This window comes from Dendronephthya gigantea, unplaced genomic scaffold (genome assembly GCF_004324835.1).
Source record: "Dendronephthya gigantea isolate DGI-Jeju-01 unplaced genomic scaffold, DenGig_1.0 000016F, whole genome shotgun sequence".
Lineage (NCBI taxonomy): Eukaryota > Metazoa > Cnidaria > Anthozoa > Malacalcyonacea > Nephtheidae > Dendronephthya > Dendronephthya gigantea.
Genome location: NW_021163026.1, coordinates 1,928,746 through 1,944,989, shown reverse-complemented (window position 1 = coordinate 1,944,989; position 16,244 = coordinate 1,928,746). Strand labels below are relative to the sequence as shown.

The following is a 16,244-nucleotide window of genomic DNA, read 5'->3' as shown; positions in this document are numbered from 1 at the left end:
TTTCCGGCGAACTCGACCATGGTCGAGTTAGTCGTTTTCCGGCGAACTCGACCATGGTCGATTAGTTGTCGTTTTCCGGCGAAGTCGACCATGGTCGAATTAGTCGTTTTTTTGCAAACACGACCATGGCCGAATTAGTCGTTTTCCGGCGAACTCGACCGTGGTCGAGTTAGTCGTTTTCCAGCGAACTCGACCATGGTCGAATTAGTCGTTTTCCGGCGAACTCGACCATGGTCGAATTAGTCGTTTTTTCGCAAACACGACCATGGCCGAATTAGTCATTTTCCGGCGAACTCGACCATGGTCGAGTTAGTCGTTTTCCGGTGAACTCGACCATGGTCGAGTTAGTCGTTTTCCGGCGAACTCGACCATGGTCGAATTAGTCGTTTTTTCGCAAACACGACCATGGCCGAATTAGTCATTTTCCGGCGAACTCGACCATGGTCGAAGTTAGTCGTTTTCCCGGTGAACTCGACCATGGTCGAATTAGTCGTTTTCCGGCGAACTCGACCATGGTCGAATTAGTCGTTTTTTGCAACACGACCATGGCCGAATTAGTCGTTTTCCGGCGAACTCGACCGTGGTCGAGTTAGTCGTTTTCCAGCGAACTCGACCATGGTCGAATTAGTCGTTTTCCGGCGAACTCGACCATGGTCGAATTAGTCGTATTCCGGCGAACTCGACCATGGTCGAGTTAGTCGTTTTCCGGCGAACTCGACCATGGTCGAATTAGTCGTTTTCCGGCGAACTCGACCATGGTCGAGTTAGTCGTTTTCCAGCGAACTCGACCATGGTCGAATTAGTCATTTTCCGGCGAACTCGACCATGGTCGAGTTAGTCGTTTTCCAGCGAACTCGACCATGGTCGAATTAGTCGTTTTCCGGCGAACTCGACCATGGTCGAGTTAGTCGTTTTCCGGCGAACTCGACCATGGTCGAATTAGTCGTTTTCCGGCGAACTCGACCATGGTCGAGTTAGTCGTTTTCCGGCGAACTCGACCATGGTCGAATTAGTCGTTTTCCGGCGAACTCGACCGTGGTCGAGTTAGTCGTTTTCCAGCGAACTCGACCATGGTCGAGTTAGTCGTTTTCCGGCGAACTCGACCATGGTCGAGTTAGTCGTTTTCCGGCAAACTCGACCATGGTCGAATTAGTCGTTTTCCGGCGAACTCGACCATGGTCGAGTTAGTCGTTTTCCGGCGAACTCGACCATGGTCGAATTAGTCGTTTTCGGGCGAACTCGACCATGGTCGAGTTAGTCGTTTTTTTGCAAACACGACCATGGCCGAATTAGTCGTTTTCCGGCGAACTCGACCGTGGTCGAGTTAGTCGTTTTCCAGCGAACTCGACCATGGTCGAATTAGTCGTTTTCCGGCGAACTCGACCATGGTCGAATTAGTCGTATTCCGGCGAACTCGACCATGGTCGAGTTAGTCGTTTTCCGGCGAACTCGACCATGGTCGAATTAGTCGTTTTCCGGCGAACTCGACCATGGTCGAGTTAGTCGTTTTCCAGCGAACTCGACCATGGTCGAATTAGTCATTTTCCGGCGAACTCGACCATGGTCGAGTTAGTCGTTTTCCAGCGAACTCGACCATGGTCGAATTAGTCGTTTTCCGGCGAACTCGACCATGGTCGAGTTAGTCGTTTTCCGGCGAACTCGACCATGGTCGAGTTAGTCGTTTTCCGGCGAACTCGACCATGGTCGAATTAGTCGTTTTCCGGCGAACTCGACCGTGGTCGAGTTAGTCGTTTTCCAGCGAACTCGACCATGGTCGAGTTCGCCGGAAAACGACTAACTCGACCATGGTCGAGTTAGTCGTTTTCCGGCAAACTCGACCATGGTCGAATTAGTCGTTTTCCGGCGAACTCGACCATGGTCGAGTTAGTCGTTTTCCGGCGAACTCGACCATGGTCGAATAGTCGTTTCGGGCGAACTCGACCATGGTCGAGTTAGTCGTTTTCCGGCGAACTCGACCATGGTCGAGTTAGTCGTTTTCCGGCGAACTCGACCATGGTCGAATTAGTCGTTTTCCGGCGAACTCGACCGTGGTCGAGTTAGTCGTTTTCCAGCGAACTCGACCATGGTCGAGTTAGTCGTTTTCCGGCGAACTCGACCATGGTCGAGTTAGTCGTTTTCCGGCAAACTCGACCATGGTCGAATTAGTCGTTTTCCGGCGAACTCGACCATGGTCGAGTTAGTCGTTTTCCGGCGAACTCGACCATGGTCGAATTAGTCGTTTTCGGGCGAACTCGACCATGGTCGAGTTAGTCGTTTTTTAGCAAACACGACCATGGCCGAATTAGTCGTTTTCCGGCGAACTCGACCGTGGTCGAGTTAGTCGTTTTTTGGTAAACTCGACCATGGCCGAATTAGTCGTTTTCCGGCGAACTCGACCATGGTCGAGTTAGTCGTTTTCCGGCGAACTCGACCATGGTCATATTCGTCGGAAAATGGCAAATACGACCATGGTCATATTCGTCGGAAAATAGCAAATACGACCACGGTCATATTCGCCGGAAAATGGCAAATACGACCATGGTCATATTCGCCGGAAAAAGGCAAATATACGACCATGGTCATATTCGTCGGAAAATGGCAAATACGACCATGGTCATATTCGCCGGAAAAAGGCAAATATACGACCATGGTCATATTCGTCGGAAAATGGCAAATATTCGACCATGGTCATATATTCGCCGGAAAATGGCAAATATACGACCATGGTCATATATTCGCCGGAAAATGGCAAATATTCGACCATGGTCATATATTCGCCGGAAAATGGCAAATATACGACCATGGTCATATTCCCTGGAAAATGGCGAATTTTACCATGGTCGAGTCCGCCGGAAAATGGCGAATTTGACCATGGTCGAGTCCGCTGGAAAATGGCCTATTCGACCGTGTGAATGGGAAAAGTTGTTCTGAAAAAGAGCACAATTTGGTGCACTTGATGATGAATTATCAAATATTTAAAACTGAACACACGAAAATTTAACTAGGTTTGGAAAGACTAACTTATTATGAAATACTGACGTGCCTTATTCAGCTGGGCTTTACATTGAAGGCAAATGATAATTGTTTTTAGTAATCAATGTATGATTTTGCTAGAAGCAAACAGCTGTTTTAATGACAAATCTTATTTATTAATAACACTAGACAACTTGGCGTTGCTCAGTACACAAGCGATAGCAATGGACATTATTGGCGGTTTAAAGCGACATTTCTCACTGATCAGACGTAGCTATCGCTTTGTTCGCCATTGCATCTGGTCTGCGGCGTGGCGAGAAACATTATGTTGAAGAGAAAACAAAACCATGTCTTATTTCTTTTCAAAAACTATTAGCCTAAGTGCGCCATTCACAACTGTTTAAAAGCCACAATTGAAAATAATTAAAAGTGGATAAAACAGAATTGGCGATTAATGGAATAATTGCACAGGCACGTGTCACTAGCCTTATCGCCATTTCAAGTGTGTCTGTTAAACAAAAATTGATCATTGAAAGGGTTAACCATGAAACCGCGGACTGATAGCACGAAGCTAGACGTAAATATGTATCGCCCAGTCTATAGACTGATCGGCAACAACGAGATGAAAATCTTAGCCGGGTTTTTAATGACTCATGAAGCTCGGCTGATCGCTCATAGCTGAGTAGATTTAATTTCAAGTTATTTCCCACAAACCGCTAACAGGATATACATAGGACGTCTTGGTGAAATTTAAATTTCCCAAAGTCTTAAATTCTTTTAGCGAGATAAAATGGTATCATCAGTTCACACCCACTTTAACTTTTTCCTAATTGAACTGCTGAATAATTAGAGAGTGACCCCTTCCGCTGCAAAATAAACACGACATTCACTAGAGGGAGCGTATGTAGATAACAACTCTTCTCTTCAAAACGTGTTTGCGTTCATTTGGGCGTGCTGGAAATACCATAATGTGTTGGACCTCTATTTTTGATTGTTGTCGAATGTTGACCGAGCGAACACCATTTGCACTGAGCTTACAAAGTGATTAAGTTCTTAAAAGAAAGCGTGATCCACTAAGTCTCTAAAAGCACTGTAAATTGACAAGGATTAGCGAGTTTTCGCGAGTTCAGGGCTTAGAATGCTTGCCCATAAATCATGCGTTAATTGAATTATGAAGGGAGGCAGAAAACAAAGGCAAGAGCAAGCAGGTTGAATCGCGAAGGATTACAACGTTGACTTAAGGATGTTTAAAGCATGTTATTCACTAATGGCCCGTCGAAGCAAACGAATTGACAGCTCCTATAGCTTACAAGCATGCACAGAATGCTATGAAGCATTGATAATTAAGGTTGCTGAGGGGATCCGTACCGTACGAAATACTATCTACTATCTGAACATTCATTACAAAGTAATTTCTGAATAAACAAGCCACGTTTCAATTCTGACTCCCTATAACGAAACGTTTCTTCTGTCAAAATCCAGAATTTGACGAGGTGTTTTTTTTTTCATTTCTTCCTAACAATAATTTAGCGTACTAATCACTATATACGCCATTCTCTTTCGCGTTTTTTTTTCACGGCTTTTGCACCGAGAGTATTCGAAGAGGCGTTCATTGAAAAGGAGGACATTGATGAGTAGGATATTATTGTTGTCGACGGCCATTGGCTCAATGAAAGATGCTGAATGGCTTTGTTTAAGAGTCCCGAGCGTTAATGGATGACACCGGTCTGAGTGTGGTGAGAGCTACTTGGTTTGCCGGCTAGCATCGCTAGTTGAATGCTTTAGTTTCTACCTCGTTTCAGACATATTTAGAGCCATTAATTTCTCAGCGAGTAATTTGGATGAAATAATTACAACGCATAACCGCTTTTTATCAAAGGCCAAAGCACACTACTTTATTTTCACACATCAAGAGCCGTGAGAATTATCTTGTGGTTCAGTTTACTTTTCGACCGCTCATATGCCACATCCATATATTTGTCCATCATTGTCGGTCTTAAAATTCAAATACACTCATTTGGTTGGCAAGGAAACTGTAGTTCATGGCTTTCTTCTATGTCTGAGACTAAGTTCGAAAAGCCACTTGTAATGCTACACTCTGAAACTTGTTGGAAAGAGATTTAAATATAGTTCATTCTCACTGATTTTTTGCAAAATTCACACCGCAGGCTGTTAGGACCGATTAGTTTACCAACTTCCAGTCATAAATTGTCAATGTATAACTTGTGCTAACATCGAATTATTTTGAAATTCAACTCCTTTTGTTGTTTAAAATTATAATCTTGTTAAGGCTACGTATACGTGGCAGTGTTTGTTGATTTAGAGCAGCATGCAGAAAGCCAAACTGACAAAGTTAGTAAATTATCGCTTCAAAGACAATGTGAATAATTCTTTCATACGGCATATGCTATTTTTGATATGATATCAGTCTATCAGATGTCGAACATTGTATTTGATTCTATTGTTGAGAACTTCAAACATGATGTCTATCCAATTCGATTAACACCGAACTAAACGCGATTAAATACATCATTCTTAAATTATAATAATCATTCATATAGGATTTAAATTGAAATTATCAGCTCTTGTATATATATAATTAGAAGTATCGATGTTTCAGGCTGATAAATAAGCCAACAATATTAAACTAAACATTTCAACAAAGATTGGCAGAGCATTTGGGAGCCAGATGTCCGCATCGTCAAGAGGTCTACATGAGCTTTTGGAAACTGAACATTTAGGTTTACAAACTATACATCGGCTTGCACGCGTTTATTTGCATGCATACGACTGTTTAAAATCGATTTCTCGTAATGGGTTCAGTAAAACGCACTGTGTTTTCTTTCCTGGAGGGATGGTTCGTCAATTATAAAAGTAATTTTCGATCAATTAATTAGTAATTAATCACGATCCATTAAATTGGGTGGCTGGTCATAATAGCTACTAGGACTAATGCATTAAACTATGACATGCAAGTACTTCGGTTTTGAACTGAAAATTTTGCATCAAGGACTTTTATTCAGCTGTTAAAATATAGTTGCATGAATGAAAAGCGTGTTGTGTCTCTCATGATCTCTGAAAACGTAATACACATGGGCATCCCGAAGATTTGAAGCAAGTTGGTGTCTCTTACTGACACGCTTACAAAAAGCAAATTCAGATTATACTCAAATGCTGACCTGTTTTTGTTTAGAAACGAGGTTTTAACTGAACAAGTTTAAATTAATGCAAGTGATTTTTGAAGCAGAGCTGTTAAAAGCATTATTTTGAGGTCGTTATAGCGATAATGTTTGCCCCATTTAGATTCTAATGGCAATGATGACAGCTGCATGTGTGAACTATTACGGCACACGATACAAATATTAGCGAGACACTGCATGTAATCATTGTAATTCTGGCTAATTGAATGTTGGAACATGGCTGTACATTATTTACTCGAAGCAAAGCGTAGGTCGCAATTGATAGTTTCAACCTCTCGTTTTTCAGCTGTAAATATAATCATCTATGTTGTTTTAATAACTTAAAAATGTGAATGCATTGCGTTGAGTTTGTTTTCCTACCATTACTGCCGTTCAACGTACACACGAGCACACATCTGTGAAAATCATATATCTGAACATGTCATTTATCTGTTGTCATCAAATCCGAAGATAGCGTTTAATGGGCTTAGAGATTTCACCGAAGGCTTTCAACACAGCTACAGAGAAATGGCTGGCAATATAGCCCAGTGGTCAGTGAAGCTATTACAGATTCTACCAGAACACGGAACGTGCGTCATTTTTGTATAAACATTTTTTTTTGGACACCCTCGGACTGTCGGACCGCAAGTCACATACACTGCCATCTGATGAATACATTATTAGCATCTGGAGCGGTGCAAAATATCAGTTTATAAGTACTTAATGTTCTTCAGTCCAATCTAAAACAAGTGCAAGGTCTCTTTAAGTAAGGTCTCTGTACGCGAAAGCCCTTTAAGCACTCACAATTGAAGAAACCTTGAACACTTGCGCACTCATTCAAAATGAAAAGATTTTTACATACCGTTTTAATAACTTAATCACGAAACTTGAGATATTTGCCTTAAGCAACAATACATAAGTTTGACTGAGATGCAAAAATCACGAGTTGGTTACACTCGTGAACGCTCCAAATTTAAAAATCAGGTCAACTACGGAGGAACTCTAATGCATGCATCATGCATGCAAAGATAAATATCAGGTAAGGTTTTTGATATCTATACGTTGCATGTCCGTACGAAAAGAAGAACTGCAATTTCAAAATTCAAATTGCATTTGTACTAATCTTTCAGAGACTTGTTCAGTTCAATTCTCAAGCATTCACTTACAAAGCAGAATGAAAAAGCACTAGGCAAGCGAAATGAATGAATGTATATAAACATGAGTGAAGTGAAAGGTGGGCCATTATCACCTCGTTTTCAGCGCGAATGATAAACAATTTCACAAAAGACGTCTAGAAAGTGCTTCGTATCACTTCCTGGCTAAAATTAGCCCCACGACAACCCGCAATGTCATGAAGTAAACAGTTAAAGTTCCTCTAAAACAATCAATGTAAAACTAAAGCCAAAGTGATAGCTTCTAGTATCTTTGACCACCCTGATTGCATGTGACTTTAACCCGAGGAAAATCAGCGATGTCATCTCCTTCTATCGTCAAAGCAATTAACTGAAATTCGATATTTGATCGCTTTCACACATAGGTGGTCTGTTTTTCTTGCGCGCAATTAGTTGCAATAATGAGTTTAAAGAATGCAGGCGAATGTTGCACCCCTTAGCAACGTTCGTGTAAAGATCTTATCGTGGAGGGCTCACATGACAAGTACCCACTCCAAATGGAACATTTTTAAGTGCAATTTGGATTGTCTAAGTGCGTCCCCGCGTTTGAAAAGCTCCTCTCGCAGACAGCTATGCATGCAAATACCACGTAATGGCCGTCATAATTGACTGGATTATGACTGAAACGATGTTATTCTTAGCCATATCAATTAAATACATGGGCGCGTCAAAGTTTACACGTCGGATGTGGACGAAATGTTGTGCGCCATTGCATTTCCCGTCGAAATTCCTCAATATTTACGCTCGACCACGGAGTGCTTTGCCTCGGGGTAATGCCACCATTCAAACCCCTCCCGTTTCAAGAAACCTCCCTGACGCAAAATTGAGATCTTTGTGGGACGAGTCCCGTAATAAAAACGAGATTGCCGCTTGCCATCTGATTGGAGGACATCAACTGATATCAAAACGTTTCATGGCTGAACATCAGCGCGTTATTTACACACGCGTGGAAGAGCTTCATACATTTATCGGCTGGTGGCCGCACGTTACCCACCATTTAACCTCAATTTTATCTGCTGTTAAGAAGGTGTGGATTAACATAATTGCTATGAAATGATTTCGCACGAAGAATTCAATTATCCGATAAGAGAATGTTAGAGGGAAATACGCGACGTGATATCATATTGTGACACCTTGTCCATACATTTTACCAATCCAACGCACGCTCTTTCTTCCACGAGTGAAGTGCACGCTCTTTCTTCCACGAGTGAAGTTTGGTTGTAAACTTGCAGTCGAATCAAAAGAGAGAAATTTCCCCAAAACTCTTGTGTCGAAGATGAAGGTTAACAGTTGAATCTGACGTAGTGCTGAATATTTAGAGCAGGGTCCAAAGGAAAGGCTTTTGTAAACTTTTCATTCTTAATGCATCTATACTCAACGGGAGTATGTCCGATGTTCTCCGTCTTCATTGCCTTGCATTTACTTGTTATGGCGCGTTTTTTATTTGACAAAGAACAAATAGTGAACAAATTGCAAGTCCCTAGAATATCTTTCAATATTGTGGACATGACGAGTGTGAGCTAGCTAGGTAACCAAGATATGGTGAAGTGCTCCATTTAAACACAGTCATCTCCACAGGAACACTGCTATAAAGTCTGATAATAAAGAACTCGGAAATCACAATCACAAAGTATTAACATGAATGCACTTTTTAAGATATCTACACTCAAGATCTGAAATTTAGACGAAAGAGACCGTCATCGGTAATAGACGATGCACCTTTCAAAATTTGTTCAACAAAGCAATGTGTTAATTGACAGAAATTTTTATTGCGAGTTAGCTTAAAAGATAAAATAGCTCAGAAATTTTCACGTCCGATCTAAGAGGCCCCAACCCAGTCTATTTTGAGCGAATCTTATCTTTCTCGCCCACGCAAAAGGAGTGGATTTACGACAGCCAAGGTGTGCAAAAGATGCGTTAATGGTTAAATATCGTGACTTGTCGTCGTTCATTTGTTGAGTTTACGCATTCGATACACTTGATTGTAAAATTTGATTTTAGATATGGATACGTCCACGCCTAATGCACATAATAAGTGAGAATTGAGCCCATTAGGCCTTTACCGTCACAAAATAAAAGTAACTCTATAGCGGTTTACAAGGGCACAGCTGACGTGTGTACTTTCACGCAGGCAAGAAACGAACCTAAGATGTACGTGATAGGCTGATAGCCACCAGTTGTATAGTGTCTTTCGGTCGTTCACGAGGCGTTAGCTTATACAGAGGAAGGTTTAGACAACAGTTGGAAACTGAAGTGTCGAAATCTGAGTTGATTTATATCGGATACTCTAAGGTTTAGAGGTCCAATTAGTGGGGTTTTGTCCTCGGGTCGAGATGGGCGGAGTATTTGTTAATGTGTCATATCTCACGATGTTGGCAGAGAAATAAAAGCTTTCATAGGCTTTGTTTTAGCATTAATAAACTGCATTTGAGCTCATTAAACATTGCAGTGCCCACATGTCAATCAAGTCGAAAGGCTAAGTAGACAATCTGTTGAACAGGGGCTGTATTAAAGCTTTCTTGTGTCAAGTCAACAACATTTGAAAGCGCTTCAACCCGTCGACAATATCACATGATACTGCAGTCGTTGAAATACGCAACGTTCCCACCACAATAGAGAAATCACAACACAATGTACTGCTGGTCACCTAGCTCCGCGGTTCATCAAACCGCTTTTATTTCACCACCTCCATCAAATCGACCATTTCAATACGATCTGCTCATGACCCAGCGTCAACCGTGTTATTTTCAGAATCAACCGATGTTTCCAGCCAGGCGAACTCCGGGCCGTTCAACGACAATGGAATACTCTGCGTGCGCCAAGGCTCCCATAAACTTGGGCCTCGGAAGCTTGGCGTCGCAGTCGAGGTTGGACGAGCCTCTCGTTTATCAAGGTAGGAAAAACTCTGCAGCGGTTTTACGGACCGTTGCGACCGACTAGGATAGATTCAGAGTAATATATATAGTCAGGAATACGGTTGTATACTGATAGAGCAATTCAGGTATTGATGAAGTTAGTTTCTTCCTCTGCTATATCCTGAGTGCTATATATAGCCGTTGTATATCCTTGCTGACACATAAACACTCAGCCAAAAGGACTAGGCATATAGACTATAGTGATATCGCACCAGCCACTTTTTGATTGTATTGGCTTACAAGATGTATTGGAATTCCATAAAAAGAATTGAAACAATGATTGGAGCTTTGTGGGGCATTTATAAACTGACGATCGGTTGGTTTCTGGCGTTTCTATATCTTTAAATTTGCTCGTTATGATTGGCGACGATCGATGTATGGCTGCTTCCATGGCATCTTAATGTCACTGCGAATACCCTCATTTGTGGAAAAACGTAATGTACTTGGGATGGCTTTCCTTGAGCCCTTGCCGGGAGGCCACTGCTGACTGATAGGGGGGCAAGCTTGAGCTGAACTAGAATTCTCTTGTTTACAATGAAAAAGCGACGCGCTAGATTCAGTTTTAACAGCACACTAGAATCAAGTTAAAAAACCATTCTTATAATAATTAAAATATCTTTGGCGAAGTCCGTTCGAGACTCCGGCTCAGCTATAAACTACAAAATTGCGACACAACCGCCGGCATTGAGCAAGATGTTCAACTCGTTGAAAGAGATCATAATTGTTCCTCATTTGGTTTACGAAACCTACACTCGATTTATTTGAGAAAATCTACTCTATAGCGCAGGGTCGTCTGACGGAGGTGACAACTGCATGACGTTAACTTTACTTGAGATCTTCGGAAGACATAGAATACTGTTTAGGTAAGCGCTGCCGACGCACTAAACGCTATAAATTATTGAATGCATTGCAAAAAAAAACCATCCACACGTAGCAAATTTATATAAACACTGGTTTCTGTGTGTATAGTTGCATTTTAAACTTGTCTGTTTATCCGTTTGGAGTATACAAAAACTTTCTTGGCGCAATAACTGGGAAACTTTTTACTGTAAAAACCTTCCGCAATTTCTTTGCCAAATCGTCTGTCGGACTAACTCTTCAAAAAGCCGGAAAGGATAAAGTTAAACCCAGTTCCGTAGCTCCTCAACTGTGAAGTAGAAGTTATGAATGCATGCATATGAAACCTTTTTAGCATTCTGCCCTTGTTTTCGGCTCATGGCCTCAAGGGATGGCAATGTTTAAGCAAAGCAAGTTTTTCATTGAACTTCCAAATAACGAAACAACTCAAGTTGTTCCTAGTCTGAATTCTTCATTTATTTTACCCTGACTCTGAGAAGGTTGAAGTCTTGAAACATGACCTCAATCAGTTTATATAGGACGCACGTCGCCGCAGTTGAACTGGATAACATCACGGCCTATTATATTGGACTTGTCCAATCCTTTCAGAAATTGAATTATAAAGAAAGGGGAATCATGATTTATTGGCAATTGTTTTAGTTGAGATGACTAAGGAGGGAGATCATTGAAACAATTAAGCCATACGTTCCGGACAGGAAGCTGGAAGCATGCACTATGACTGTGGATACAAAGCACTGACGCGAGTGCACAATGCAATGCAATGATAGCTTTACAAATTGTCCTATTTGTCCCACAGCGAAGTTTTCAAGTAGCAAATGAAAATTAAACTCATGAATTTTTAAAAAATTGCGTCCATAGTCCCAACACAAAAACCTGCAACCCGCAAATTGATCTGACAAAAAGCTGAAACTCCTAAATTCACTAAAACAGTTCGAATATTAGTGGATTTTTTTTGGTCTACACGAAGAAGGCTTTGTTAGAATTAATCTGACTGAAGATCTCGTTGTTGTTTATAGTCTGTCCATAGCCGTCAGACGACGCGTTTGAGACGACAGACTGGCTAAAAATGTACACATATACATGTACAACACTAGGAAACATAAAAGAACAGGTTTTCTAAGTTATTAAAAACCTCGAACTGTTTTTATGCGTACGAAACTCTACATCGGATACAGTTGATCTTGATGCTTAAGAATTGACCGCGCTATTCTGTGAGAACAGTAACAGACAAACACTTTAATAATAGTTTAATGACCGCGGCTGTACGATTTTAACATCTGCCATCGCGGGCTTCGTGACTTTTTGATTAATCTGAGATGTTAAGGTCTAACGAGGGTATTAATCGCGTGTTTTATATAATTGTTATCAAATTGGATAACTTCTGTTTGAAGTAGTCTCATTTGCGCGTAGGAGGTCGTTGCCTTGTTGACGATTATACCTTCGACGCAATTTCCCCAGCTTGCCGTTGGGGACACCTTGTTCATGCGAAATTTAGACAAACATTTGAACGGTCATATAGCTTGAATACGAAATACGATTCAAGCCGACCTATATATTTGCCGCAAGGGAGGTTTATTTTGACATCATTTCTAAACAACTTAAAAAGTCATATTTTATTCCCCTTATCTCAGCGATAACATAACCCGAAAATTTCAACCAAATCAGTACTATTGTGACATGAAACAGTACTTTCTCTTCGACTGTCGGCCATGCACTTTATAAAAATGTTTTTATAGAAATGAGATCCTTGGTTGTCATTATAAATCGGATCTCGCAAATGAGACTTTTCCAAGTCCGGTCATAAATTAAGAGCAATTGTCACTAACAATGGTTTCTCCTCTGCAAGAAACATAAACATCCCCTAATCAATGGTCAGTTCCTCTGCTCAAAAAGTAAACTTGCGAGTTTGATAATGATGGGAAAAAAGACTTAAAACTCCGGAACCAGGTGTGAAGTTATCGCAGCTAATGAGCAAACATAAGCACAATGTCGCCTGAAAGGTATTTTGTTTGACCCAAAAATCACGAATGTCTGGCAACAAGAGCTTGTTTTGAAGAAAATGATAAGGCTTGCGTTGCGTGGTAAATAATTATTGCCGCTAATGGATGCTTTATTCAAATTACGGACAATTGATGAAAGTAGAAGCCACATACATTGGCGGTAAATTGATCGATTTAGGCCACAAAAGTTGGCAATTATATCTTCAATTTACATACGGAGTTGCTGAACTCATCGGCTTTGCTATTGCAGTAAGTGCGAAAGTAGTAAGTATACTAGACTAGTCAGGTTAGTATTTGTGGCTTCAACACTCAGTCAGACTAGCAGTACTGCAATGATCAACTGACATTGAGGAAGGTTGAAAGTGAAACACTGAATAAAACATTGCAAAGCAGTAAGTACTAGACTAGTCAGGCTAGTATTAGTAGCAACAGTCAACACTCAGTCTGACTAGCAGTATTGCAATGATCAACTGACATTGAAGAAGGTTGAAAGTGTCCAACTAAAATATGATTTGTTCCTCATTCTAGATCCCAGTCCAGAGGTTCTTAACGCTCTTCCAGTTTACTTCAGAGTAAAGCCCACGTTACGTACACCAAGCGGCAAACGTTGCCGCAAGTCGAGAACAGTCTTCACTGAAATGCAACTGAAAGTTTTGGAGAAAACGTTTGCGGAGCAGCGATATTTGGACACGACAAGCCGGGCGAAACTCGCGCAAAGCCTCGCGCTAAACGAAACGCAAATTAAGACTTGGTTTCAGAATAGGCGAATGAAGCATAAAAAAGAGAGTAAGACTGGTAACGAGGAGAAGGAATTGAGCCCACAAGCAAGCTGTGGTGTGGAGGGAAAATAGAGTGGAACAATGAAGGGACACGTCAGTGCACTTTATTCTTAGCCTGGATAACGAAGGCTCAAGATTTTTTACAACAAAAACCTATTTATTAAAAAAAGTCAAGCTTGAGTAGACGAATTTTACTGGGTATATTTCAGAAGTTATAGTAGACCAAGCACATTAGGCTGTTTTTGTTCAGAATTCATACGTATGAACCATTTAAATGAACAGCAAGCGGTTAACAAATTTGTCTGATGCTGTTTGAGAGGATTTGCGAAGTAAGATCCTGACGATCCTCAGAACCGAGCTAGGATCTACTATTGTACATAAATCAGTGACAATTGCGCGTGCGTGAAGTGGACTTAGAACCACAAATACGATATACAACTCTGAAGACGAGACTCTTTGTGACAAAGATAACTAAACATGGCGAGACGGAAGATGTTTGAGTGAACGCATGCAAGACTGAGCTCAGGATATATTATCACATTGACATCCAAGGAGACAGAAATATCGTATATACCTGTACATAAAGGCCCGTCAGTTACACTTGCAATTTTTACCGCCTTTTTTCTTGTAAACTATGAACGAGTGATTTGATTATATACCAAAAAGTTGCACCTATGTTGCAGTGAAAATTGCAAGTGTTAATTTGTTTTGATCGCGGTCCAATCCTTCATATTGCCTGTATAAGTTGTGTTTAATATTTAAGTAGAAAAAAATTAATAATTATATATTGTAAGTTAAATACTCCGCGATATTTTAATATAAAGAGTTTCGACTCCGGGATTAACTCGTTCTCGTTGGCTAGTAAAGATGGAACGTCGAGACGATCATATCGAAGCATCCATATTCTTCAAATTCCTGTGTTTTAATCGTGCGTGTCTGATATTATGTATCGAAACCCAAAATGACTGCCCAACGATTTTTGTACAAAGATGTACAAGTATGTAAGTGGCGTCAATGTGAGAATTTGGGAGGTTTTTTGTGTGTTTTAGCCAATAAAAGATGCGACGCTTTTACCTGTGTTTGTCTTTGGGCGTCAGCGTATGTCTACATTTTGTGATTACAATTTTTTTCTTCACGCTAAACGCCAAAGAATTTCAGAGCGCAACCGGTAGTGTTGGCATGGCCTTGAAGTTAAAGGTCGATAAAAGTTCCTCGAGTCATTCTGCAATGGCTCAGCCGGACATGATGACAACCTGTTGACGCGCTCCCACCCAAAGCGAGCGTTTTTTTTATGACCTTGTATACGGCAGAGCGTCAACAACTGAAATGACTATCGTTTGTCATTTATGACTGCTGAAAAGCATCGTCAAGCGATGATGACATTTCGTGGACAAAGAAACTATCAAACATGTGTTTTTTGACAAAACAAGAAAACCATTAGTGTGTGTGGGAACAGATAAATATGGGAGGTCAACACACGTTCGGGCTATTTTTATATTTTACACGTGGAAACAGCCATTAAAAACGAATGTGACTATAACTTTAGATTAGTCAGGTTAGTCATTAGCACTCAGTCAGACTAGTGTACTGCAATGATCGACTGACATTGAGTCAGGTTGAAAGCGAAATACTGAATAAAACATTGCAAAGCATTAAGTACTATAGCTAGTCAGGCTGGTATTAGTAACAACAGTCAACACTCAATCAGACTAGCAGTACTGCAATGATCAACTGACATTGAGGAAAGTTGAAAGAGAAACATTGAATGAAACATTACAAAGCATTAAGTACTAGATTAGTCAGGCTAGTATTTGTAGCAACAGTCAGCACTTAGTCAGATTAAAGTTGAAAGAGAAACACTAAATAAAACATTGCAAAGCAGTAAGTACTAGACTAGTCAGGCTGGTATTAGTAGCAGCAGTCAGCACTCAGACTAGCAGTACTGCAATGATCAATTGACATCGAAGGTTGAAAGTGAAACACTGAATAAGCTCAGCTTCTAATCAAACTCTTGAAAAGGAAAATTAAAGTTGTAAACAGCTTTTCGAAATCCAAGCGCAGTGTCAAAGGACGAAAAGACATACAATGTCACTGCGATTCAAAATATTGACACTCACGCCAAATCGACCAGAACACAAAGGGGACTATTCAATAATTTCTTTCTAAGTGCGTTGATCACGAACTAAGATCAGCTTAAAACTTGCTTGAAGTCGACTTAAACGAGTAGACTCCCTATATAGCGGAAGGCAAATCTCAAAATTGGGAAAGGAAATAAATGACTGTTTTGGAGATGACTGCAAACAAACGTACTAAAAATCAGTAGATTTATTGCAGCTTTTTTAAACAAAGGAGAAAAAGGTCGATAAAT

The 16,244-nt window shown here is 40.8% G+C and overlaps 1 protein-coding gene across 1 annotated transcript; it reads left to right on the top strand.

Moving 5' to 3' along the window:
* The first annotated feature begins 9,829 nt into the window (after positions 1-9,829).
* Positions 9,830-14,797, top strand: LOC114520543 (homeobox protein BarH-like 1). The gene is made up of 2 exons (XM_028540837.1): positions 9,830-10,217; positions 13,626-14,797. The coding sequence occupies exons 1-2, from the start codon at positions 9,956-9,958 to the stop codon at positions 13,946-13,948; spliced, it is 585 nt and encodes a 194-aa protein (XP_028396638.1). The 5' UTR covers positions 9,830-9,955; the 3' UTR covers positions 13,949-14,797.
* Positions 14,798-16,244: the final 1,447 nt, after the last annotated feature.